The sequence below is a fragment of the Scomber japonicus genome, chromosome 19 (assembly GCF_027409825.1).
Source record: "Scomber japonicus isolate fScoJap1 chromosome 19, fScoJap1.pri, whole genome shotgun sequence".
NCBI lineage: Eukaryota > Metazoa > Chordata > Actinopteri > Scombriformes > Scombridae > Scomber > Scomber japonicus.
In genome coordinates, this window is record NC_070596.1 from 12,207,684 (window position 1) to 12,234,194 (window position 26,511).

General features: G+C 38.5%; 1 protein-coding gene across 1 annotated transcript in view; it reads left to right on the forward strand.

Moving 5' to 3' along the window:
• The first annotated feature begins 263 nt into the window (after nt 1-263).
• LOC128380203 (matrix metalloproteinase-17-like) overlaps nt 264-26,511 on the forward strand; it is a 64,342-nt gene continuing 38,094 nt past the window's right edge. The window contains exons 1-3 of the mRNA XM_053339928.1: nt 264-398; nt 24,476-24,608; nt 24,763-24,898. Of these exons, the coding sequence (XP_053195903.1) occupies nt 264-398; nt 24,476-24,608; nt 24,763-24,898 (404 nt within the window). The remainder of the gene's footprint in view (nt 399-24,475; nt 24,609-24,762; nt 24,899-26,511) is intronic.

Here is a 26,511-nt window from a genome sequence, read left to right on the forward strand (position 1 = left end):
GAAGACATACTCCCCCCGCCTTTCAATCTGATTATGACCACTTAGGTGATAGTTACAAGTGCCGTTTTGAGGAAGAAAAAACTTGTAAATGTTAAACGTCTATACTGCTACCGGTTTTAATGTGTTTTATGTGTTTGCGCTCAACAGTGAGGTAGACTTATCTGGGTACATTTTACAGGAGGGTCGGTGTGTGAATTACCCCGTGGATGCGGCTGTCGGGGTCGGTGTCTGAGCCCTGCAGGATCAGCCTTGCATAGGGCATCATGCTTTTCCCGGTTCTTCACAAGTGGATGAGGAATATTTCTCCGGTGATGCTGCTGCTGGTGCCGGTATTGTGGTTTTTACCTCTGACAGGAGCGGCTCCTTCCCTGACTACCGAGCAGCTGGATATGGGGGTGGTAAGTTTTCTACCCTTTTCCATATAGAGATAAGAAGTTTTCCTACTTATCACCACTTTTGGACATGGGTTGAAGATGAGAAGTTGTCCCACTTGATACCACCCGTGGACATATACTCTCACTCTTGAACATAGACAGTTTGCATACTTTTGGATGTCGGTGACAAATCCTGTTTACTTGATCTGAATTTTAACACCTCGCAGCAGCTCGGCATTGCAGGCTGGATGTGATGGAAAATAAAATAGGAGCCAGCTATCCAAACCAGGGATCAGGATCAGTGTAATGGCTTGCAATAAGTAAATGTAAATGTATTTGCCCTGGCAGAATATCGACCTCTTCCACAGCATGCTGACATTGTAGGCTATATATCCTGTAATCAATTGAAAAGAGGGCTCTCTTCCAGCACAGTGACAGATCAAGTTATAAGAGGTTATTGGCTATATCCTTTGCTCAGTCATGCCTCTATAGGTATATTATGACAGGATCTTTTGTTTAGCTATATGTCATCTGATGTGAAGTTCAAATGAATGCTGGGTTTCAAATAGAGTTGTTTTAAATTATGATCTTATGAAGCAGCTTATCCTGGTCAACCAACTAAATTAAAGAAGTCATTTCACTTGATTTTGATTAGAAATGTCAAATGAGAATGATATATCATGTACATCAATAAGTCTCTTACATGAATATTAGTTTAGAGTAATTTGTTGTGTATAGCCTATGGACGTTCTTCCATAGTGAACCTGGCCTTCCAGCAAACTGAGCAAATTATTGTCTATTTTCATTATTTGATTAGACCAACAGTATCCTTCAACTTTACATATAAAGGAATAAAGCCCCTGCAGATATAACAAGGGTCTGCTCATTAGTAGGTCTAGGCAACATCTAATTTACTGTTTGAATTAAGGCCATGATAGAAATTGACATACATTTGTCTTGTGTTTGCAGTTTTATTGTTATGCCTGTATTTAATATAGAGTTTTTTTTCCCAAAACAAACCCACTCCTCAAAGCTATGCTGCTAATTCATGCCTCTCTCAGTTGATGAACTCTTTTATCAGAGAATGAGGTATTTCTATTGCTGAGCCACTTCCACTGACTCTGCTTATATGTGCTGCCTGAAGACACACAGTTGTCTCCTTGATTAGATACAATTAGTTGCAAACATGAATTGTCCCATGTGGTTTTGTGTATGACTTGAATACATTGACTACAAATGTCATTTTAGGATCAGTTTAGGGTGTGTGGAAGGTGAGAGGATACATCAATGGGGGGTTTCATCCTTCTTTTGACTATCTTACCTGATTATTAGTCAAATATAAAATCAAGACCTGGATCCACAGCTGTAGATCTACATGACTGGTAAATAGGGTTGTTATATGCTCTCAATTTCACATTGGTTAGATGTGGATGAACTGGTGTTTGGTGACAAAATCCTTAAAGCTTTCTTGAATGTGTGAGCTTCTTACATATCAAGCAAAAATAGAGCATCAAGAGCATCACTGGATTTCCATTTCTCTCCAAAATTCACTGGAATCAACTCCTGAGAAAGCTATCTTGGGTTTTTTGCTTACTAGACATTCAACTCTCTTCATCAGCCATGGTTTTACTTCAGTAACACAACTGGATTGTATGAGCTTGTATGAAATTGGAGCTCACCTATAAACCATAGCGAGATTGGCAGCACAAGCAAACCTTTCACATTATTGGGAATCATTTGATTTAGTGTTAATTACGGATGCACTGATCCAATATTTCCTCCTCAGATATTGATTTCCGTACACAAACTCAGGGTATCATATTCTTGTTCGCACACTGCTCCTACTGTAGAATTACTGGCGTTGTGAACAGATATTCAGACCCTACAAACCGTGCTGAGCTTTTGTGATTTATGATGATCAGAGTCGATGTTGCACTGATTGTCCATTGTGTATCCAAACCAAAAAAGCTTCTCATGCGATTACATGGTTCCACATATCTTCACCAAACCGCTAGACAATCTTTTCTTTTTACTGCAGTTACTATAAGGTCTTTGTTAATGTCCCTGCTTTCAGAGCTGTCCTTCTTTTTCAAGCTTAGTTAATCATGTTAAATCAAAACCCTCTAGTCAATATGTACAGTGTGAAAACTATGGAGTCAACTTTTGCAAATTTAGCATTAAACATGGAAAGCCAGTTTCGCAGAAAAGGTGTAACGTTGCTTTCACATTAACATGCATTTATAATCAAGCACCAGCAGGAAGTGGAAGTACAGCTATCAGCAGTATTTGTGTGCACGTTTTAAGCTTAAAGTCCGACTGAAATCACATTCAACCCGTCTTTGCAGTACAATGAATGTGATCATATTTTTTAAATGTATTGTTAATAGTTCTGTATTGGTTGAAATTAGCTGGCAGACTACAAAACTGCTGCTACAAGTCATGCAAATGGTTGCATCTTACCAGACCAAAGTGACATTTTCAGGTGTGTTTACATGCTGTTTAATGTGCTGCAGCTGGGCAGTTAATTAACTGGCATTAGCAATGCACAGTTGTCTGCTGAATGTATGTTTGGTGGCTCAGTCAGCAAGCTAAGATGTAGAACAAGATGTGTTCATGTTTGTAAGTTAGATAAAAAGGAGACTAGAAGGCTAATGTGGGTTGTTGTCCAGAGTCTGTGACTGTTGTATTGTGTAGCAGGATGCTATCAGGCTTAGTGTGTCCCACCTATGATCAAAGGTCATGTTACTGCTTTACTTAAGATTTATGTTGCTGTATTGAAATAATAGTTCCAGCTACATGAGCAAATGGTGAAATATAGTAAATGTCGGTTGCAGCAGACAAAGAAATGGCAGTTTAATTTCAGGTGGACTTTGTTGTTCGACCTGGGTTAGTAACCTCATGTAAAGTTAAAGCAACAACATAACAGGATATGCCCAAGCCTCTTTGCAGTGGAGAAGAGAAGTCATGACTTCAGAATCACCCTATAGCTTCATAGTGTAGAGTGTGTGAGTGTGTGAGTGTGTTTGGATTAAAACTAATATACAGTGACCTGTTTTCATCCTTGGAGTGAATGGGGTCGGACACCTGACTAGTGTTGACCCATACTCAGACAAAGACAGATTTATTTCTCAGGTTGTCAGCTTATAGGACGACCAAGGGTGTTGGACAGACATACAGATGAGCAGCTGTCCACAGACACCCTCCTCCCCTGTGACTGGCTGACTGACTTTTACATAAGACATCTCCTGCTTTGATGTGATTGCACTCAGCTGTTGAGAGCCAGTGGATAATTGGTTGTTGAGGGTTTAAGTGGGTTCTCCCATCTCAGGCCAGTTGTGTTCATAACTGCTATACATTTGGGAATTGGTCCACAAAAACAACCACCTACCCACAGAACCGTGTCCTGATATCTGGCTCTGCTGCTCTCCAGTCCCATTACACTTCTGAGCTATTGTGCTGCATCACTTGGCTTTTAGTTGAGCTTGTGCTTTGAATTCATGTGTCTCTTTTTGTAACTGCTGTATTCTGTGGCCGTAATTAACTGAACCACAAACTTAAGAACAGCTCTGAGGCATCTAGTTTTTTTTTTGTTTTTAAAAGGCATCCAGTTTCCTGCTTTGCTGTTATTCAGCCCAATACATCACTGCAGAACACCAATTTGCAATTTCAGCATTTGAGGGAACTACATGAGAGCTAAAATGTATTCTGTGCTATATTTTCAGCTCATCATATCAATTTACACCTGATGGCTATTTTCTGTACTAGCAAAGAATACCTGAGCTCCTTTGGGGACTATTTGCCTCCTGAAGCGATATTGTACTGTACTTGCTTTAGCAGCTGTTGTAGAATAGAGTGAGGTGACCAGATCAGCAGTTGATAAAAGTACCTTAATTACTATTTAATCTTTTAGAATACTGACCTTGAAGAATTTCTGTGTGTAGTATGTAATCTCTTTCAATGAGGAAAATGTCATTTCTGTCATTCTGTTTATGTGTTGTAAGTAATGAAACCAAACGCGTGTGTGATGTACGCCTGATGGGACAACCACACCCTGCCTGTCTGCTTCCAATTCTCATTTTGATATATAATTTTTTCAATGAGAGTACCATCTGGTCTCATGTCCACTGAGAAGGAGGGGGGTAAAAAGAAGAAAAGAAGAAAAGCCTGGTAGACGCTACCCCCCTCCGCCAACTTCCACCACTGCTCCCTCACCCTCCCCGCTAGACCTCATAATACTATGCAACTAGTCTTCCCGGCACCAGTACCCCTCATTAGGTCGCTCTTTGCCTCTTATGAGTGCCTATTTCACCAGTATCATATTCTTTCCCTTCAGTGTCTCACTCTTTTTCCTTTACTTGTCTTCTTCCAATTCAGATAGGAGGCTTTCTTCTACCAGCACATCATAGTTCTTCTGATTACGCCCAGGGGCCTAGGGATAGAGGGGGCTCAAAGAGAAAACTGGATGCAGAGACAGTCAGGGGAAAGTACAATAGAAGGATTGCTGCACTGAAAGTAATCAACCAGACAGGGTCAAGAGAAGAAAGCACATATGAAATGAAAAGGAACAGGATACTTCGTCTAACGAGTGGCAAGAGGAGTCAGTGTAATGATTCATGAAGAGATTTCACTTTTGGATGTGATACCTGTAAGATATTTTTACTTAATTGTCCTCAATAGCTGCGGCTTGACTGCAGATAATGAAAGCACACTAGAAAAGCACACACATTGCTAGTTAATCTGTATTTCCCATTTGTTGCAGTGCCAGGCTGGACTATTAAGATACTTTTAGCACTGCTGTCCCACTTCCATCAAGTGGTGTGACCTTTCTGTCTGTAGTATTGTATCATGGGGCTCATATATCCAGGGCAAGAGCACTTGTTTCTTTTTTTTTTAAGTGGGAGAGAACTTCACAGTAGAAAGGGTATATCATTGTATAATGATTGACATAGAGTACATGAGACAGTTCAGTAAGTAATATAGCACATTCTCAGCTTCTCAGGAAGAGGGAGATACTGCGGAAAGTCCTCCAATCCACAATCTGTCATCGCAGCTTTTGTAAAGTGTAAAAGTTATCTGTGTACTTGCAAGTTTCTGGGTAGATTGCTGCTTTTATAATATGATTAGAGTCCAATTCATTCAACAAGGATCTTAAGGGCCCTGAAACTTTATTGGCCGCCACCATAGCATGGCAGTACAGTATAGGACTGATGTGAGGCAGCTGCAACATTTCCGCATGACGTTTTTTAAGTCAATGACGATACCAAAAAAATTTAGATGATTTAAAGTTTAGTTAAAGCTTGGTGGATTACTAGCAGGTCATAGATGTATAAACACTGCATGTGTGTCTGGTTTTATCCTTGACCTAAATGGTAAATCCCTGTCTGAATGTGGCTAACCTGGTGCTCTGAGGAAATGTATTGCATGTGCATTTTAGATGAATGTGCAAAGACCAATTCACTCTTTCACTGCTGTGTGTTTAGTACAATGATTGAACTGCTCTGGAATGATACTACTGTGACTCAAGAAAGCTTTTCATGTCAAAAGAAATCCAAATGTCCAATTGTAGTCACACAGAGTAGTTCTATCCCGCCTATTTTTGTTTGATTTTGCAGTGGTGACAGATTTAATATTGTGGTTAAGTGAGTGAAGAACAGAGCTACACGCAATAGTCCTTTTCCATTGGCGTACGCTGACTTCATTACTCGAGTTGGCTCACTCCAGGGCTCCCCATATAGAAAACCTCAAATCAACTCCATGTGGGTAGTTCTATTTTAAACTGAGGAGTCCGCCCCTCCTTCTTGTCTTTGACCAGATCAAGGTTTTGGTTTGCCATTGCTATTCAAAGGACCGACCAGATCTTGTAATTACAGTGGTTTCTGGTGTTGTGCTGGCTTGCATACTGAAGCCTAAAATAATCTATAGTTTTGCCAACTGCCAATAGATTGCTTTAATAGCATGATCAAGAAAACCCGAAAGCAACAACAAAGCTACTCTGAAATTGCTTGCAGAAATTGGCAGAATTATAATAAACGTGGTTTGTGTGAGTGCAAGTGTTTGTGTGTTGATATAAAATGTGGCTATGCATTATAGTGCATATGTGTGCGACGCATTGCCACATGGTGATCTCATAGTTTGTCTCTCATTAGCATTTGTCATTCCATATCGGAGCAGATGATGGGGGGGGGGGGGGGGGGGGGGGGGGGATTGGGGGATCATGAGATGATTGCTCATCTGTGGAGTCAACTTCAAAACTGTTATGTGTTCATGATCCCATTTCTCTGAATGTCCGAGTGAAATGAAGGGAGTAAGACAGGAGGAAGACCAAGAGAGATTGAGTGGGTGGAAGAGATAAGCTACGTCTCCATCCAACTATTGCTGGCAATTAGGGCTACTTTCTTTAGTCCAGTGTTGACACTCAACTTCCGATCAAGTGAATATAATGAGCCACTAACAGTCTGCAGAATTTCAAGTGGTACTCGTGATTGTGTCAATTGCAGTTTATAAGATTGTCAATTGTGGTCTAGACTAGGCTTTATCTAGCAGTTAAGAATAGCATCACAGTATGTTGGGCTTCAGTTTAAAAATAAAGCATGTGTACATGTATGTATTTTTGCACATGTATACATACTGTGGCCGTGACAGTTGGCAACATTCCTCAGCCAACACTACACAACACAAAGAGATGCTTTCATGGTGAGGGTCACAATAGTAACACATGGAAGCTATTTCATTGCTTTTGTGTGGGCTTCATGAACTGCATACAGTCTATTAATGCATGCACATGTTCATAACAAGAGTTCCACACTATTATTAATATTATTAATTACACATTGATAGAATGCTCAATAACAAATAATACAATTGTATTATGTATACAGTCCCTGTTCCTTCAAGATGGGTTGGCTGACATTTTTTTTTCATTTCCTTAAATGTCACAGAGATTAAAAAACAATATACATGTGATATTGATTAAAATGGTTTTTGACAGAAAATTACGAAATAGCAAGTGACCTTTCGTTGTGATCCAGTTGGAGATTTCTCAAAGATATTGCAGAGAAAAAGAGCAAAAAGACAAGTTGCATTCAGAGTTTCAAACCCACACATCTCCAACTCACCTTTAGCATACCTCAAAAAAAAAAAAACCTCTTCGAACCCTGCCTTGAAGGATAATTCTGTTTTACTTTAACTTGATTTCCTGTAAATGTGGCCACTTTGGCTCTAAGGGTCATGCTAACTTTGCACTCACAGCTTGGATACAGAGGGCAAGCTGTACAAGCCTCTTGGAGCTGTCCAAATAAACATGAGTCTAAATGAAGTTAACACAGAAACTAGCCACCTGGAACAGCCATCATGACCAAGTGCATAGGGATCTACATCCGGGGCAACTTGCATGTTGCATGTTTTTAACTTGTGAGGCTACAGATAGCTTAGCATGTGTTCATGCTTGAAAAGTAGTAGTAGATGGAAAAAAATTGTTTGTGCCTGCAAGTTATCTAATTGCAAGAACATAATGACAACATACACACTGTAGGTTTCATTGACTGTTGCAGCTGGAAGAGGCTTACACATTATAATCCCTCACATAGTGTGTTACATGTTGTACATGTTTTCTTACTATGTGGAGAGCTGAACATTTGATCCACCCACCCTCAGTTTTTTCACCCAGTTGATTTTTGGGGAGATTAAACAGTCTCCAGAATGATAAGTGCTACAAATCATTTTTTTGTTGTGTTGGGGTTCCAGTTTCTTAGGACCTTTCTAGATTGTCAGAGTCTGGCATGGACAGGTTCCACTTTGCAGCAAATGTTTTCCTTCCTCAAACTATCCCAGATGTACTTGATCCTGAATTTATTTCTTTAGCTGGGAATGGGGTTAATAAAATCCCTCGTTGAGAATTAAGAAACATTTGCATATTTAAAAAAAACCATTGTGTTAATTCTTGATTCTGAAATTCTTACAAGTATTTACATTCAGTCACATTTGTTCAATCTTAAATTAACACAGTAGATAATCTGATATATGCAGGGTAAAGACAGACTGGAAACTAATAAACAGAAACAAGATTATGCCAAAAGAAGACTGACTGTGATAATTAAAAAGATCTGTCAAGCCACCAGGTGAGTGTTTGTTTGTGTATGTAGTAGTTAGTACATTTACACCCTTCTCCCTTATCCACCCTATCAAGGGACACTGGGCAAGCTTTATTCAATCCTTGTTGTCTATGGATTTTGGCTGGGTGCCATGCCACATTACCGCCCACAGAGACAAGAAGTTCAAAGAAGATTTGTGGGATTTTTCTCTCAGTGGAGCCACTGAAACTTGTGCTTGTTAAATTAAGCTCCAGTTATAGGAAAATGTTCTAATTGGCTCCATCAGTTTGTTTATCTTTTATCTTTGGAAAACATTTTTTAGGTTCTTATTCTCCCATTCAGTCATAAAATTCTATCCATCCATCCATACTTCTATTCAGACATTAATAATCATCTGATATATAAAAGGTTAGATATTGCAGTATTTGATCTGTAATAGATGAATGTGTTTGTTCTTACATTGTATGCAGAGTTGTGTGTGTGACACTGATACACGGGTTAGGTTATGTACTGCATAATGTTTTTAAATCTTTGTTACAATTTCTAACTGACACGTCTTAAAAATGCAGAGCTGGTATAACTTTAATGTGCACAGGAATGACTTTGGTACATCTTGTTGGCCTCTCAAAGGAGAGGGTGAATTGCTGCTGGCGCAGATGGAGCAAAATTGCCCTTGGCAAACAAAATCCTCTGATGAGCCAGTGATCAACAGTCTGAGCAGAGCAGAGAGGTTCCTGCAGTCCCTAAAAGAACATTTGTCAAATTGTCAAGCACGGAAAGGTCAGCCATTGTTTGCATCATTCCAAACAACGTGGCTGTGTCTTTTGTGATTTTACTTAACGGAAAGCAGGCATTGAATTCTCAAGGTTTCTGTGTGAAGTTTAAACATAAAACTTTGATAAACTGCTCCTGTGTACTAAGTCATTTTCTATTGTTCTGCTTCACCCTGATTTCTCCCAATAACCTGGTCTGCCTATGTCTCTCTTTCCCTTGAAGGATATGGTTGTTGACTTTCAATGTTTTCTTATTTTCAACAAATCTAATGTGTAGAGTGTGTGTTCTCAAAGCCTGATCTATAACTGTGATGTAGACCAACATTGACTGGGTGACATAGTCCTTTGCCACAAAGACACAGACTACTCTATACATTATAAATTGTAAAAGAACTTGATATGTATGCACAACAGCCGTCTCCCTTACACAGAACTACTCTCTGGGGACTGAAAATGTGATCGCTGCTATTAGTCTTTGGAGCCATTTCTAAACAAACTAATGTACCCTAACTCTTTGTGGTGAAGGAATATGCCACCTGGTGCAACAATGTGGATCGTTGACATGATTTTAATAGGTTTTGGACAACAATGGAGGTCTATATGACAGAAGAATAAGATATGGCAGGCTTTGATACACACACAATACTTGTGAGTACGATTGATTTTTTGGTTGACAATAAGAAAAATACAGAAAATCACCAACTGAATCCTTTAATGTATGTCCTTATATATCCCCAACATTATCTGTTTTTCTTCTATTTCTGTTCCTCTCTTCCCATCTCCCTGTCTGTGTTGTTTATAACCCCATTCAGACCAACACAGTCACATGGGTTGGAAAATAATTCAAAGAAACCAGCATTCAATGTCATTTTTAACTGGCCATGTCTCTCTTCTTTCTCTCTCATTTCATTTTTATGTACTTATCTTTTTGCTGTCCTTCTACCTCCTTTTCTTAACATCTCTGTCTCTCCACCATCATCCTTACTGCCTCTAGGAACACACAGAAGTTATGTCTTGGCTCTCTGTACAACCAGCTGTTCCTAAAACCAGGGATTGAATGATTCACTTAGTCACATTTTAATCCTTGTTGTCATGCTCACACACACACACACAAACATGCAAATTAGAACAGATTTTCCTCCTAAGTGTCTAGTAAATGACAGTCACATCTCAAACTGAATTGAAACTGGGTGTCAGAATAAGTGCTATCTATCAGAATGTTTTGTATCCTTTTAACAAGTCAGACCTCTGTCAGGGGGTAGGATTCATTTCAGAAGTGCAGGGGCAAAAATGTGTGTGTGTGTGTGTGTGTGTGTAGTATATACAGCATGCATGCACCACAGGTTGGTATTATTCCATACACAAAGCAGCTTGTGGCATTAGATGCAAGCTTTTTGTTAATTTACCCTAAAGTTTACAGGACTACCATCGTACACCTTTCTAGCTGAATAACAGCAAGCAAGCAATTTCCCCTTCTACCCCCTGCTTCCGGCACTCTTGGCTTATGTTCTATTATAATGCACATTGTATCTGCTGCAGAATAAAATACTTCCTGGAGTGAGGTGATTGAATGCTTCAGCAGGGTGGCGTGTGCACCATCTGCTTGTAACATAGTGGGCTGGAATCTGAGTGATGACTTATACTGTCAACGACCCTATCTGCATCGTCTGTCTTTTCAGTTCATTGCATACAATTTAAAGACTTTTTACTCATTCTAATTGAAAGTAAAGCTTCCTTATGTCTTCTTTGTTAGGCAAAATTGCATTTAATTTCCAGTTAGGATTTGAACTTTATATTTCAGATGATAAAATGTATTTTTATATATGAAGAGCTAAAGCCATGAAGTTAAGAATTACTGTTGAGGCTAATTAAATGACTAACTGACACCAGTAATCTCATTTAGCTCACTGGAACTAACTGCAGGAAGTGCAGTGATCCATACACACAGGTGCAGCCGCCGTATTCCATTTCAGTCACTACATAGCATGAAAAGGGTTCATTCTTTATTATTATTTGTTCTTTGGTGTAAGAGCTTAGATATACAGTATACTGCTTTCCCTGACGCCTACTTGTTATGGAGGCTTTGTCACGTACTGTATCTCCTCAGCAGAAGCAGTCCCTTGTGCCTAGTCTCAGTGACCCTGATATCAGTAGAAGTGAGTATTTTAAACCAGATACAGCTGTATTTTATGTTCCCATGCATCCAAAAGTTATATTTCCTTCTGCAACAAAACATCAATTACTGCAGATTAGAGTTCTTTTTGCAAAGAGGACAGTTCAACATATGCCTCTGGTAATGGAAAATGAAGAGAAAAATGTAGAGAAAATTGTCTGATTCTCTCCATATTTATCAAACTGACAGATTTTCTCTTAGTTTTACTTAGCAGAATGAAGTCATAATTTTCTTTAGCAAGTTAATCACTCGAAATTCATTTGATATTATCTCAATAAGTAACTGGAGCAGAAGACAGCATACAAAATCAATAATGGAAGCATAAGTGCAGGTCCACTGCTGCCAAAATCATCTAGCTGTCTAAGCGATGTGGGCAGTCCACACGCTGTAGTAGACTGTGTTGGAGCAACTTTTATTGTAGCAAAATGAAAACAGACAGGAACATTTCAAACACCATCTGTTAGGTGAAATATCCACTCAGTCAACATATTGTGAATCATTTTCTACTCAACAAAAGTGGTAAACATTGGTAAAATGTGTATCTGTGGAGATGCTCATGTAGTCTTTGCTATGTGGAGAAGTCAAGCAGATAACCTGAACCAGAAAATCAAATCATAAAAGAAACATTAGCAGTAGAGTTGAGGGATGTACTTTAGCAACACTTCATTGTTAGATTTATGAAAAGAGGCAACTCAGGCATCAATTGGGATATGACATAAAGTATTAGGTTGATTGTATAACTCATAATGATAGATTTCTTATGTACTTGGCTAACACTCTAAATGTGTTGCTCCTACTGTGGGCTAATGATGAAGACTAAGAGCTGGAACACCTGTTGCTACTGTTGCTGTGGAAATCAAAGATTGTTAAGAATAACAGTATGTGGGACTTTCCAGACATTTCTCCCTATCTTTTTTTTAAGCTCAGGTTTTGGTAATTTTCACAAAAAAAAATCACAGAATTGGTCAATGATGTACTCATGTCTGGTTTCGATTTAGTTTCAGTGGTCCTGCATGTTGACTTCAGTGTTTTCCTCTGAAAAACTATACATAGTGCTTCTGTGGTTTGCTGCCTTTCTCCTGTATGTTATACAGTTTCTTCACTAATGGCAATCATCTAACTATTTCTATCTCTCAAAGCAATCCACATCTTTGGTTCATATTGTTACACAAATTAAATTGAATTACTTATACTCATTAACACTCATTAAGGACCAATCCAAATTAATGCATACCTACTTTAATTCAAAACCTAAACACAGACTAATTTTCTGGCCAGATTTCATTATTTATAGTTATTGGCCAGATATAAAAGCTAATAAAAACTGAAATCAGGCAGGTTAGTAAAAATGCTTCTTTATGAGTTGTGTAAACCCTGAACACATAAATTCATTGAAACATAACAAAGTAGATAGGTCACGTTACTCTTAAAGCAGTGAGAGGAAATGTGAGGAGGAATAGATGCATAATTTCTAGGCACCTACTCCTCACACTCAGCCGTACCAGCCTGGCAATCTAGCTTCAATTTTCTATTCGATTAAACATGTCATTGAGGTTGCATATCACCCCCAATCCCCCCCCCCCCTCTCTCTCTCTCTATCCCCTTATATCTCCCTCCTCCCCCTTTCCCTCTTTGATCTGATCTGTTTGCACAAATGAGACTAAATCCTTCATTTCTTCAGTAAATTGTGTTTACGCTCAAGATCAGGTCATTGGAACGGTTTCAGAAGCGTCTCAGTCAAATACACTCAAGCTATCTTTCATTCCTTGTATCCCACATCATCCTAGTGTAATACTTTAAGTAAACCATCTCTCTGAATAAGCTGGTGATATAAAATGGGAAGCTGCTTCAACTGCTTTGAATAATGATAGCGTCTTGCAAACAGCGATCGATGTTCTGACAAAATTTGGTTGTGAGAAATCTCGGTGGAGAGCGAGATAAGAAGCGAGATGGCTTGATGTGAGGCATTTACATTCGTGTGATATGTCTGTACTGGCTTATATGTATTTTAGTTGGCAGGTTTTCTTTACAGCATAACTCAAAAGAAGAAGAACTCTACTATCTGAATGTGTTGTCAAAGCTATTTTTTTAATAAGGCGATAATTCATTTTAGGGTCTTTGTGTGATTTTTATCTGCATCCTGATATCTTACCATCCACACTGTGACACCAACTCTGTTTTTCCTTGTCAGTAGTAAAACTGGGAATGTTTTTGTGAACATGAGAACAATGGATATGGGCATCAAAGTATTTGTCATGTGTTGACTTGAACTGTTTATGGAAAGTTTTACTGGAACATCGTGTGGTTCTATAATGGGGAAATTCTGAGTTGCTTTAGACAAAACAAAAGCGTTTTAGGAGAATAACCCGCAGAGTTAGTTTTTTTTATTTGTATTGCTGCAATGTGACCATATCTCAACACAATTTAGAGATTTTGCCTTACATCTTTTCAATGACTTGGAACAATGTCAGCTTTTTTCTGGAGCTCAGATTGTGAGGTACTGAGTGGTTTTTGGGTGGCTTTAAAAAAAAAAAAAAAAAAAAAACCCAGAAAGAACTTGAAGCATTGTCTTTCATTTACCTCTAAATCATTGACTGGTAGCAGGGTTAGTTTGTGTGGTATGACCTTGCCTGTAAATTGAGACAAAGTGTTGGATACTCAGTCCCAAACCTCTTGAACAGAGGGGCACGTACAATATGTTTTTATAGCTTTCCACTCAATTAAGTCAGCATATATAAAAAGTCAGATTCTGTACTTGCCTCATTTAAAACCTGTCGTCAGGGTTACAGTAAACTCTGTGACAGAACTTTAATGGGTTTGAGTTGCATAGGGTGCTTTCAGAAAAAAAGTAGTAAACTTGGATGCAGATGCTAATTTCATAAGTACTGTTACCAAATATTTTAGCATGTCAGCTCTTGCCAACTTGCTGGCCAACTAGTTATCAATTATCTCTGATACAGGGCATTTTTTGTGAGATTTAGTTACTCAATTTGTTGTTGCTCTTCCCCTAACTTTTTCCCACCATAATGATACACACTGCTCTTTAGAAGTGGCTTGAACTCAAAAAGACATGTGTGACGTGTCTAGAAATAATGTGACTGTCTGATTTGTAGAACCAATCTTTGAACAAGCTCTGGTTTAGTATTCATAGTCCTGGACTTTTGACAACTTATCCACCCCTTTAATTCTACTGCTGTCAACTATGTCTTCATATTGCTCTAAATTAAAATTGCCATTGCCAGGCTTGCAACCTCAGTATCTTTGTGCTTTTTTGTGTTCTTTATGACTCTTTATGCTTGCAATGTGTGCATGACATGTTGCATTTTCTGCTCTGAATGTCTTCTCTTCTTTCTACCATGAGCAAAAGAATAAAGTCTGCATTTTTAGTTTTTGACTAAAAGCACATAAGAGCCAAGGGAAATCTTCATTCTTATTTGGAATGAAAGCACACATGATGGCATCTCAAAACTGTTAATGTAGCACTCACTTTTCAAATAAATTCACTCTTTCAGACTTAGTGCAGCCCCCTAACCTTTTAAAAAAGTTCAGGAGGTCAGCCGCTGATCTGACCTCATCCTCTAGGTAGTAAGGAACAATGTAAACACTATAATGGACTCTGCAACTTCTTGACCTTTTTAGAGTCAGCAAGGTCGCAAGGTTAAATGTCTCCCAGTGACTCATTTCCTGTGAGTGAGGCTGAAGATGAAGGGAATCAGCAGCTGTTCAACAGGGCTAAACAGGGAGGTATTGTGGGACAGAGGTCACATGCATGGGGGCAAAACAGATTCCATTTTTGAGAGATGTTGCTGTGGTGATACCATGGTCACAGAACTCATTGTGTGTGTGTGTGTGTGTGTGTGTGTGTGCGTCTGTACGAGCTGAAAGCCTTACATTAAAGGACCAAAAATGGATTGTGATTATTATTCCCTATGTCACCATTCCGTCATAGGGAATAAAGAAATACGTAAGAAATAATGTTGTGCTTTATGAAACCACAATTTTGCACTAGTTACTTTTTGTGCAACCAACTCCAGACATTTGTGCTCATGTGCGCTAATGTACACCGTTTTTAGTGCCACTGAAATCAACAGGCTTGTTGGATACTGACACATTTTAAAAATGGTTCATGCAGTTCCATGAAAAATTGTAGGTCAATTAAACTCCCCTCCCTGCTAAGAACTCTTTCATGAACGTGCATTCCCACCTATCATCTCCAGCTGTTTTCATCCAAAAACAGCGGGTAACCGTGGGCGACGACTGTGCACATCATCGTTTTAAAAGTCTGGCCAAAGTGTTGCCTGGAGCTCCACATTTTTAATTATTATACAAGTAGCCATGGAGTGATGACTAGAATGTCGTGTGATGTGTGTGTATATATATGTGTATGTATGTATGTATGTGTGTGTGTGTGTGTGTGTGTGTGTGTGTGTGTGTGTGTGTGTGTGTGTGTGTGTGTGTGTGTATGTATGTATGTATGTATGTATGTATGTATGTATGTATGTATGTATGTATGTATGTATGTATGTATGTGTGTGTGTGTTAAAAACTCTTAATTCATTTGATATAAAATTAGCAGTTTTAATGCCAGGTTATGTTACAATATGACATGATGATATGTTAAACAGCAACTATTTCCTTTGTCTGCAATGATGTTAGCATGTAAAAAAGTCAAACCTGTGATGTATGATGCAAATTAAATGTTAGCATGTAAATAGGCTAAATTAAGACCATGGCACATGCTACATCTGTTAAACATCCACATGTTAACATTGCTGTAGTAGACATGTAGTAGTAGCATGCCCTCATGACATTTAGCTAAAAGCACAACTCCTGTGCAGCCTCACAGATGGCATGGCTGTAGACTCTTGGTTCTGATTAACACTTTGGGGGCCTCATTCCTACCAGCTGGTTCTGATGGATGTAATGTGAAACTTAATGAGCACCGACATTTAAAGTATTTTCTTTAACAAAACACATACAAGCAAAATGTATCAAACCATATGTAACCAAACAGATAAATATCTTTGCTGTGAAATTCACTTGCTCGACGTCCTATCTGTCCTCAAACTCACTCACCCACACACACTGCCTCCCTGTCTCCCATTTTCAAACGCTACACTGATAACTGATGCATCGGCAATTCAGCAACGCTTCAAATCTGCGCCCACATTAATCAATGTCTCACACACATGAAGCTTGGTTTTCTACCTCAAATCTATTTTTTCCCTGGCTTGAGCAAGCAGCTTTGTTACAGAAAGGCAGTGAGCAGTTCCATCACTCTCTCTGCTCTCCCTACAGCTATACTTTTACACTATTGAGAAACAGGTAATTTAAATGATGACTTAATTAGACTCACCGTGGGTAAGTTTCTATGTCAGACAAGGTCTTTACATGAATACATACCACAATACATTATAAATATTGTACCATAGTATAAATACCACAAACTCTAATGAGGTGAAGAAAGATTTAGACCTACTTGTTCTCATCCTAAATTCTCAGCTTGGCCTATTTATAGGCCCCCTTTTCTTTCACTCTCAATATATTTTATGAATTTGTAGCTTCTTTTCTACTCCAGGCCTTGCTGTGTTAAAGGATTACAGAGATAAATTATCCTTCACATCCAGATACTGTAGCACAGGCTGAGAGTATGTCAAACCCTGTAATATCCACTCCATGCCTCAATTATGTATGTGTGAGAAAGTGAAAAGCAGACTATAAGTGTGCAGCATGTGTTATATCCTTGCTGAATTATTGTTTCATTGTGGATATAAATAAAATATTTGAATGTGTGTTGTGTAATATGTATGTGAGAGCTCCTGGGTCCTTACATGAGCATTTATTGTTTCCTTGAAGTGTCACAGTATACAGTTTCCATCCATATGTTATGTCAAGATAATGCAGGGTTATGCATCTTTGGAAGAGAGTAGGTAATACACAGCAGGGTTCTCACAGATCTGGCTTGTAAGATGTTTTCACAAGGCCTTCCCACATGTTTGTTGTTACACTCATCTTGCAAATTGATTTTTCATATCATATATCAATTTTACATGATTTCACCGTCTTTGATTTTGCAGTGAACATTTAATTTTGTAGCAAGGCTGCAAAAATAAAGAATAAACATTCTCTTTCTTTAGCATTTAAAATGTAGCAACATGCAGTTCAATAAAGAGAGATCGGTTTATAGCATCAGAAGTTTATAACAATATTCACTGATCCTAGGGAAATAAAGATTTGTTTTTGGGTTTTTTCTGGTGATTAGACCTGGTGCTTTGATGTGAAGCATCTTTATAAAAAGTACATGCTCACATGAAGATAGGAGAATGGTTGAATTTCAGTGATATTTAAAGACATCTATGGACTTACTGGCTTGAGGAACACAAGTATGTTGGTTAGTTATATTGTGACTTCAGAATTGTAAATGAAGGGATTTTGACAGTGTGTGGAAACCAGAGGAGGAAATAGCAGACATTCACTCGTAGTGGAATTTACGTGGAATGAGGGAGGAGATCTTTCTTTCTCATTCTTTTGGGTTTTTTATGGTGGGACATTAAACATTTGGGTTATTCTGTGACAGTCTAACTTTTAGTCCAAAGCTTATATTGGCTTAAAATCGTATTTTAATTAAATGTTTAAAGAGGAAGGATGCCCATCCTCTAAATTCTGGTTTTAAAATACCAGCTGTGAGCCAAATTCCTCTATGAGTGTCCAATGAGCTCTTACAGGAGAGAACAACCTGGCCAATGTTTTGATTAGAGAAGCATGTCTAAACAGGAGAAAAAAAGGATCTTATGTCACAAATCATATATTTCAAAAGCTACAAAAAAAGAAAGAAATCTGAACAGTCACAAAAGAAAAAGATAGGTAGGTAGACTGTGAGTCATGAGGCACACAGAAAGCTGAATCTGTCAGAGTTACATGCTGAGAAGAATTGACTGCTGCTGCAGTTGGTGGTCCATCAACAGACGCGGTTGGTTTAGGAGGCTGACTGATTGTTATGACTGTGAAGTAAGTGCATCAGTGCAGCCTTCTCTCCTACCAAGTATACAAATGATAAATGTTAGCTTATTGACAATGATGAACAGTGTTCAATCTGATTAAATGTTGCACAGCTGCTAGTATTCAAATGGCACAGCTAAAAGAGGAAAGAAAAGTGGATTGTGTGGTTTTGGAGAACATTCGGGGGGCTTCTGATGAAATTTTTCGCAAATATGAAACATGGAGTAATCACGAAATATAAACTGCTTGAGATTTGTCATACAAAAATCAAAGAGCAAAAATGACTAATTGTTTTTACGGCGAGTTACTGTATGTGCTAACTCTCTAGGAAGTTACCAATGTCAACCACGAAATAGCCAAGCACATAACTGAATTCAGAATTCACAAATGAGCTCCTGATGTGCCTCAACCAAATGTTTCTCATTTGACTAAACAGAAGAATAAATGACCATGAATACCTTAGTATTATGAGTTGAAGTAGATATTGTGAATTTATGCTCCTTTTCATTATTATGAGTTCTGTATCTGGATAATTACAGTACATACATACAGTGTTGTTTTGTTAGAGGTAGCTTTCAGACAAAATTGCACACAACCTCCTCATCAGTTTCATTTTATTCTGCTGGAGCTTTTTATGTTGCTTTCATCAAAGGCTTGAACATGCCAATCAAAACTGAGTGATAACACATCAAGACTGGACAGGTAATTTGAGCAGCAAGTCAGCTAAATGGTGAGGACCCCCTGGGCTTGAGTTGGAACTCTGGGTCAAGCCCCCCACATCAGCAAGCATTTGCCTCGTTGAAGTCACTGAACACCAGATTCAGGTCTGCTGGACTACAGCTGAGCCTGTCCTCTGACATAAAAGGGTACAGTTTTGTTGGCTTGTATTTGGAAGCTTGTGTGGTTGTTTCTTCTGTACATCATATATGTTTTTTTGATATCACAAATAGAAAATAATCTTTGCCCTACTTATTTTATTTACATGCCACGTGAAATGCAGCTTGTTTACAATCACTGAACTGTGTCTCTCTTTTGTATTTCCATGAATTTATGGAAGCATTGTGTAAAAACTGGAAGGCAATTTGATAATGAATGTGCAAGCAGACCCATTTTATGATACCAGAGAGAGGATGTGAAGTTGCGACTGTGCTTATTAAACCTGAGCTTGATTGCGATGTTCATCTGAATTACCGTCTGTCTCAGAATAGTTTTGTTTAATTGATTAGTCCTATTGTGTTAGTGTTACACGTTTTATAAAGACACAAAATCATTTATTTAATTGAAAAACGGATGCCAAATAACTTTTCAGCCATAGTGTTTTTCAATGTCATTTCTAATTCAGAAAGGCAAATCTCTTTTGTTCTGAGCTCTCCTGCACTGGCAGAACGCCGTCTCCTTGCTGCTGATCTTATAATAATAAAAAAAAATGTTGTTGCTTTATTACATCAGATACTAATTTCATATTGACTGCAAATGCAAACTGAATGAAAGACACATCGCAAATTTCCTGAAAGCTATCAAAATATTTTCTTTCAGCCGATTTGTCATTTTGATGCCTTCATTGTCCGGATTGAGTTGCCATCAAAACTAATGACACATGAAAGCCAGACTCGGAGTTACATTTGAAATAATGTTACTCAAGACAAAAAGGTAATTACATTTAAAGAGATTTTATTTATCTCCCTGGTAGTGTTCTTCAAATGACCTTAAGAATCTGCACTATTGTTTTAAACTGAAAACAACACAGCAGTCAAAACACTGCTGCCAGCCAAAAAACGTCAGGGTCCGACACAACTGATGGCCCGATGGCCCGAGGCCAGTAGGGCAAGTTGATCGGCCAATCAGAGTCATGAGTATACAGTTTAGACAGAGGGATATTTGTCTTCATTTGACAACATTAAAAGTAAAGTTAGACTTTGCTGTTGGTTTCCCAACTCATTTAAAAAAGACAAGACAGAGAGAGAGAGAGATGCAGTGGTTGAGTGAGGAGAGGGAGCAGCAGTAGAAAGTACAAAGCAGTGAATGAGAGAAATAAAACGTTATTTCCTGATTGTTTCCCGGCAGTTGAGTTCTAAAGCAAAAATAAATAACCATCAAATGCTTGACAGATTATTTACTGCGGTGACAGACACTCTTTATTTTTGTTTCATCTTACTCCTCTGAATTTCTCCCCATCCATTCATTACATTCCAACTCCATGCCTGTAGTGGACAGGTGGCTTGTGAAAGCAGACAGAAGGAGTTTGGACTGAACACTCGCACACAAGCAGACGCCATTATATTCTTTCTTTCACCGCTTCATCTTAACGAGTACGTTTCTGAAGATCTCTCAGCATCGTCTCAGTTCTTGAAGCACAAGTTTATTATCAGTCATCTATACTCACTGAAAATGTATTATCATAAAAAGGCTTTACAGAATAACCTACATTTATACTGTATACGGAAAAACCTACATTCATACATTATTCATTTACTGATGCAATATGTGGCTAATTGTATATTTTATATGTGGGTAATATACCATATATGCATATCCATAACTAAAGGAAAGCAACCAAATCTACAAGGAACTTGTACTGTTGTAGGTATTATATATATATACAATGAATAATTCACCATAATTACAGGAAAAAATAATTGATTTAAATTTTTTTTGACTGCTGGGCCAATGAAAATATACACGGGGCCACAAAAATAGTGATTTGCTGGCAAGTGGGCCAGTGGGGATGTTTCAGTCTGTGGTTAACTGTGTATTTTACTGAGAGATTAAAAGGAAGTCAGTCATCTGTGTTGCTCCTCTTCTGGTTAATCAGAAATGTGGAGAGAGTAAATTTGTTGTATGGGCCAGGATCTCATTTTTTTTCTCATTTGATGCTCATTTATGTGTCTTATCTGTATTTCAAGGATGAAGACCCGTGGAGAAAGGCACCATTATTTTGGGGTTTATCAAATCTGAGATGCGTGTGTCATACTCCTGTCATCTTATAATTATCGTTTATTATCTTGGAGAGAGTGAATTGTTGCTATTTTACTGTAAATGTGGCTTTTGTTTCTTCATCTCCATATCCCATAGTCTTTGATATTTTTTTCCTTTCTCAGTTAGAACATGTGTGCAGCCTTTTAAAACCCAATCTCACCTAAACACAGTTATACCCCTGTATATATTTTTGTACTGTTCAGCATGTTTCTGAACTCATTGACGCGTCTCACAGCATTTTTCCCACTTCCACATGAGCTACGACATAAGTGTTTAAATTATTTGCTGGCTCCACAAAAAAAAAAAGTTTGATGTAGTGAGTTTATGAGGAGTGTGTGAAAAAAAGGGAGTTGTGGTTTTCTAGACACCACAGAATGTAATCCATCACTTGCACACCTTGCTTAGAGAGAATAAGACTGTTATACCCTCTTCCTCTCTGTATGGATGCACACGCACAGATATGCATACAGAAAGGATAGGATTCGCTAAATTAGTTTAGATTCAAAGGAATATTTTGCTTTCTATGTGTCAGAAAGGCAAAGAAACATTTGCTTGTGTACAACCCGTCTCAACATCTGACTCAGGAAATGTCACTGTGGATATTCCTATGTTTTTGCTTCCAAATCTGTTTAACTAACTTGAGGCTTTGTTTAAAACTTTTGCCTGACCGCTTGTTCTTCTTGCCCAGTCTGCTGTGCTCAGTACACACATAGCCAAGTCACCCATACACAGCAGTATTATGGAGCAGTTATTTTGAGGGTCTATTTCAGGTCTGTTTTGTGTTCCCCTCACAGTTTCTGGAAAGCGAGGTGTCAGATACTGTCTTAAGGCAGTGCACGTCAATCCAGTGCCTTTTTTTTTTTTTTTACAGCTCTGATGGAGGCACCTTTTGTCCATAAGGTGCAATGAAAAAATCTGAAGTGTATCAGTTTGTAATTCCACTGGATTATTTCCCAAAGCAATATTGCATAAATAGCCTACTACCTTTTACATTCTTAGTATTCATTCACTTACCCCTGGCATTACAGTTTGAAACTCTTTCAGAAAATTATTGTTGTTTTTCATCCTCCTGGATTGTATTAAGGGTCAATTCATTTCCCCTGTAAACTTCCCCCAAGCTCTCTGGAGAGATGGCAAAGGATGAGGAGGCAAATATCAGCCAGTTGAAAGCTTCACTAAAGTTAAGTAATTCAGTTAATGGGATTTTCCCAGCACAGTCGATACAAAAGAGATGCCATGCTATTGATCTGTGTCACTCACCTCTGATGAGTGCTGATCAAAAACCTATTTAAAATATTATTGACATTCACATTAAGAGCAGGGAGGAGGAGGAGGAGGGTTTAGTGGAGGTGAGACAGATGAAGGGAAGAGAGAAAAAGACAAACAAGTAGAAGAAATACCTCACGGGAGGAACACCAAGAGAGAAAGAAAAAGGGAAACACTGGGTCTGATGCATCCGTCAGTCGGATCTTATACGTTCTAAAATCAATCAATGCCGTCCACTGGGCTACTTTGATTGGCAGCAACTTCACAGTCCGCTAGGCTGCATTGATTGGCAGCAACTTCACACATTTTAGATGGAAACTGAGTTGGAATATTACTTTTTATATATGCATGGCCTCTCTACTTTTGCTGGATTTTGTTTCCTCTGTGAACCTGCCAGCAATATTATTCTCTGAACAGGTGTCATACACAAGTAAAAAATCTATATTACCTTCATCACAGGCATGACAGTAATATATGACATACAGTTTTAAATGAAGATTAGATTATGAAAAAAATCATTAAATGGATGTCAGTAGAGCTGTAACAATTAAGTTGATTGATTGAATATGTAATTGATTTTTTAAGAAAAAGTCCAAGATTCTCTGGTAGCAGCCTCTTAGAAGTGAATCATTTCTGTTGTTGTTAGTCATCCATGGCATGAATGAACTGATTATCTTTGAGGTGTGGACTGTTGTGGGTTAGGGTCTTCTCAGGGCTTTAGGAAACAGTGATCAAGATTTTTCATCATTTCCTGGCATTTTATAAACCAAACAACTCATCAGTTACTCAATAAAACTATCTATAACTTAATTGATGATGAAAATAATCATTAGGTGAAGCCCCTAAATTTCAATATTTTTCTTTTGTGTTCAATCAATTGATGGAGCTTAACAAAACAGATTGAGAAATGTCTCACGAAAAGTGTGTGAGGTATAAAAAGAAACAATACGGATAGGGTCTTGCTCTCTAGAAAGAAAGTGAAGCAATAGTTCAACAATCGTGTGTGTGTGTGTGTGTGTGTGTGTGTGTGTGTGTGTGTGTGTGTGTGTGTGTGTGTGTGTGTGTGTGTGTGTGTGTTTAAACTCATAATAATCAAATAAACTAATAGATGGTAATCTTGTGCACAGCTATGAGCTCATGTGCAGATGCTGAGGTGGACAGGGAATAATGTGGAAAAACAATCATAGGAATTCCAGTGTACACAAAGGACATTTAGATCATCTTAATTTAACAACATTTTATTCAAGAAGTCACACAGTGGAGATTCACCTCCCATCTGGAGTAGGAAAGCTGCCTCTCACAAGGTAAATCATTACAATTTAGGGTTAGGACTTTGTTTATGGTTAACATAAAGTAAGCCTATATCAAAACAGTGTCCTCACAAATGACAAAGACAAATGTGTACGTGAATGATTGTGATGGTTTAAAGGAAGGATCAATGTATTATTTGTGTCTAATTAGAAACTGCTACTGTCATATCTATCTTTCTTTTTTATTAATTGATGTGCTTGTTGTACACATAGACACACACACACACACACACACACACACACACAAAGAGACTGCAGAATAAAACCTTAGGTACAGTAATTTACATAACAAGATCCAATAATAAATCAGGTCTTATGCGTTTTGAATATTTTTGTAACATATTTCTTTGCTGAAGATCTCTCAGAACCTGAATACACATGTACGTGGGTGCGCAGTATCCACAGACTGTACACATGAACAGGTGTCAGACCATCTTAACAGCGCTGGGATACTTGGAGTGATGAAATGCCTGGAATGACTCTTGAACTCTTGTGTCTACTCTCTCCCCTCCAGGACTGGCTGAGCAAGTTTGGCTACCTCCCACCCCCTGACCCGGTGACTGGGCAGCTTCAGACCAAGGAGGCCCTGACCAAGGCCATCAAAGCCATGCAGAAGTTTGCAGGGCTGAAGGAAACCGGAGTCTTCGGTATGTGGCTGTGTTTTTTTTGGGGGGGAGGGAAACATGTCGTTGGTACTATTGGCTGGATGGATGGAGGCAAAATATGAGAAACCCAACCTCATAAATTTCAATAGTGTTAAATCAGCACCTCTCTGACATGATCAACTCCTCTCCTGTCCAGACCAAGCCACACTGGGCCTAATGAAAACACCCAGATGTTCTCTACCAGATGTGTCTGAAGCTGAAGTGACAGTGGGCCGCAGGAAACGAAGCTTGACTCCTCCAAACAAATGGAATAAGAGACATCTATCCTGGAGGTAGGGAACAATGAAATATGAGGTCAGCAAGACACACTGCTGATTTCACTATTTTACTATTACACATATTAATACATGAAAATCAGACCAGTATATCCATAGAAAAGAGAGCACAGTCATACTTTTTGTAGACTGCCTACATGGAAAGCCTATAGCAGGGAAAGCAGCAGAAAACCCCTCCCTTGGACTTCCCTGCCCTTCCATATGCCTACATAGAAAGCCTAAGGCAGGGAGAACAGCAAGGACCCTCCCTGGGACCTCCTTGCTATTCCACCATACATGGAAAGAAAGAGCAGTGGTAAAGACCCCAGGTACAGGAAAGAGCAAGTAACGACAATGACAACAGAAATTACACTGTTTTGGTCAGACATAGAATGTATGGAGGAGCTGGATGGAGGCAGGTTGCAAATGGCTTGCAGAGGAGGCAGCAAGTGTAGGCAGACTGATGCAGCTTTAAATAAGGCACCCTGTATGAGATGTGCCAACCAAATGCATTGAAGGCCAGCTGATGTGGACTGGCTTTTAGATCAGCTGCTTTCAGCTGACATAGCTGGGTTAGTGAGCTGAGTTTGACATTGTGGTGTGCCTAAAATAATGTTGTGCTCAATTGACATACTGCAGATTTTGCTTCTGTCTGCATACATACTACATGCTACATTTTGGCCAGATCAGTGCATACTGCTAGTATAATTGGTGGTTTCGAATGCAGCCAAAGTGTTAGGAGCAGACTGAAGCTCTGGCTATTGACCTGTGAACATGTGAACATGAGTGGCATGTTTAAGTATATCCACCTAAAGTTTTTTAACTTTGACTATGTTTATTATAGACATCATAACATAGAAAAATAACAGAAACTCACAAAAAGAATAATATGTCCCCTTTAAATGTTTGAAAAGTTTTGATATTCTGTGGTTGTCCCAGTACCACTCTTAGGCCTAAGGGTACTGTTACAAATAGGATTAGGTTAGCATTAGGCTAAAGTTAGGGTCAGTAAATATTTCAGAAATATCTACTTTTAAGTTTAGCATTAACTATCTCAAGAAGAAATATCCAGTTAACTTGAAAGGATCTGATTTATTTGCTTCAAATTAGATCAGTTCTGTGCCTAATGCAGTTTCGTACACTCAGATTCAGTCCAGTATAGCTTAGTTCAGCTCAGTCCAGTACATCACATCAGTGCAGTCCAGTCAGCTCCATCTGCGCTTCTTTTGATTAGATTAGAGGACCCTTCCTCGAGCCGGAAATCTTTTGCTCTGCAGATCAATACTGGCCCAAAGGAAGGGCATTTTGTAAAAGTGGCAAGCTGATTAGAGAAACCTTTTATAAACAACAAACACATCTGTTCTGTCTGAGGATGAACTAAGATTCCTCAGGACATAAATTCCTTGGTACACAATCGTGAATAGTAAGTGATTAAAAATGACTTTTTGCTGCATTATCTGATTTTTACAAACATTATTTAGATCTACTAACAGGACATTAGATAACCCATGCAGTTCTACTGTAATCAAATGAATACTACCTTGAAAATCACATCTATGTTTTATATCTAGTTCATCTTAAATCTCTTTCTTAATTACAATGGTGACCCAGAGTCACTGCAAATATGAAAT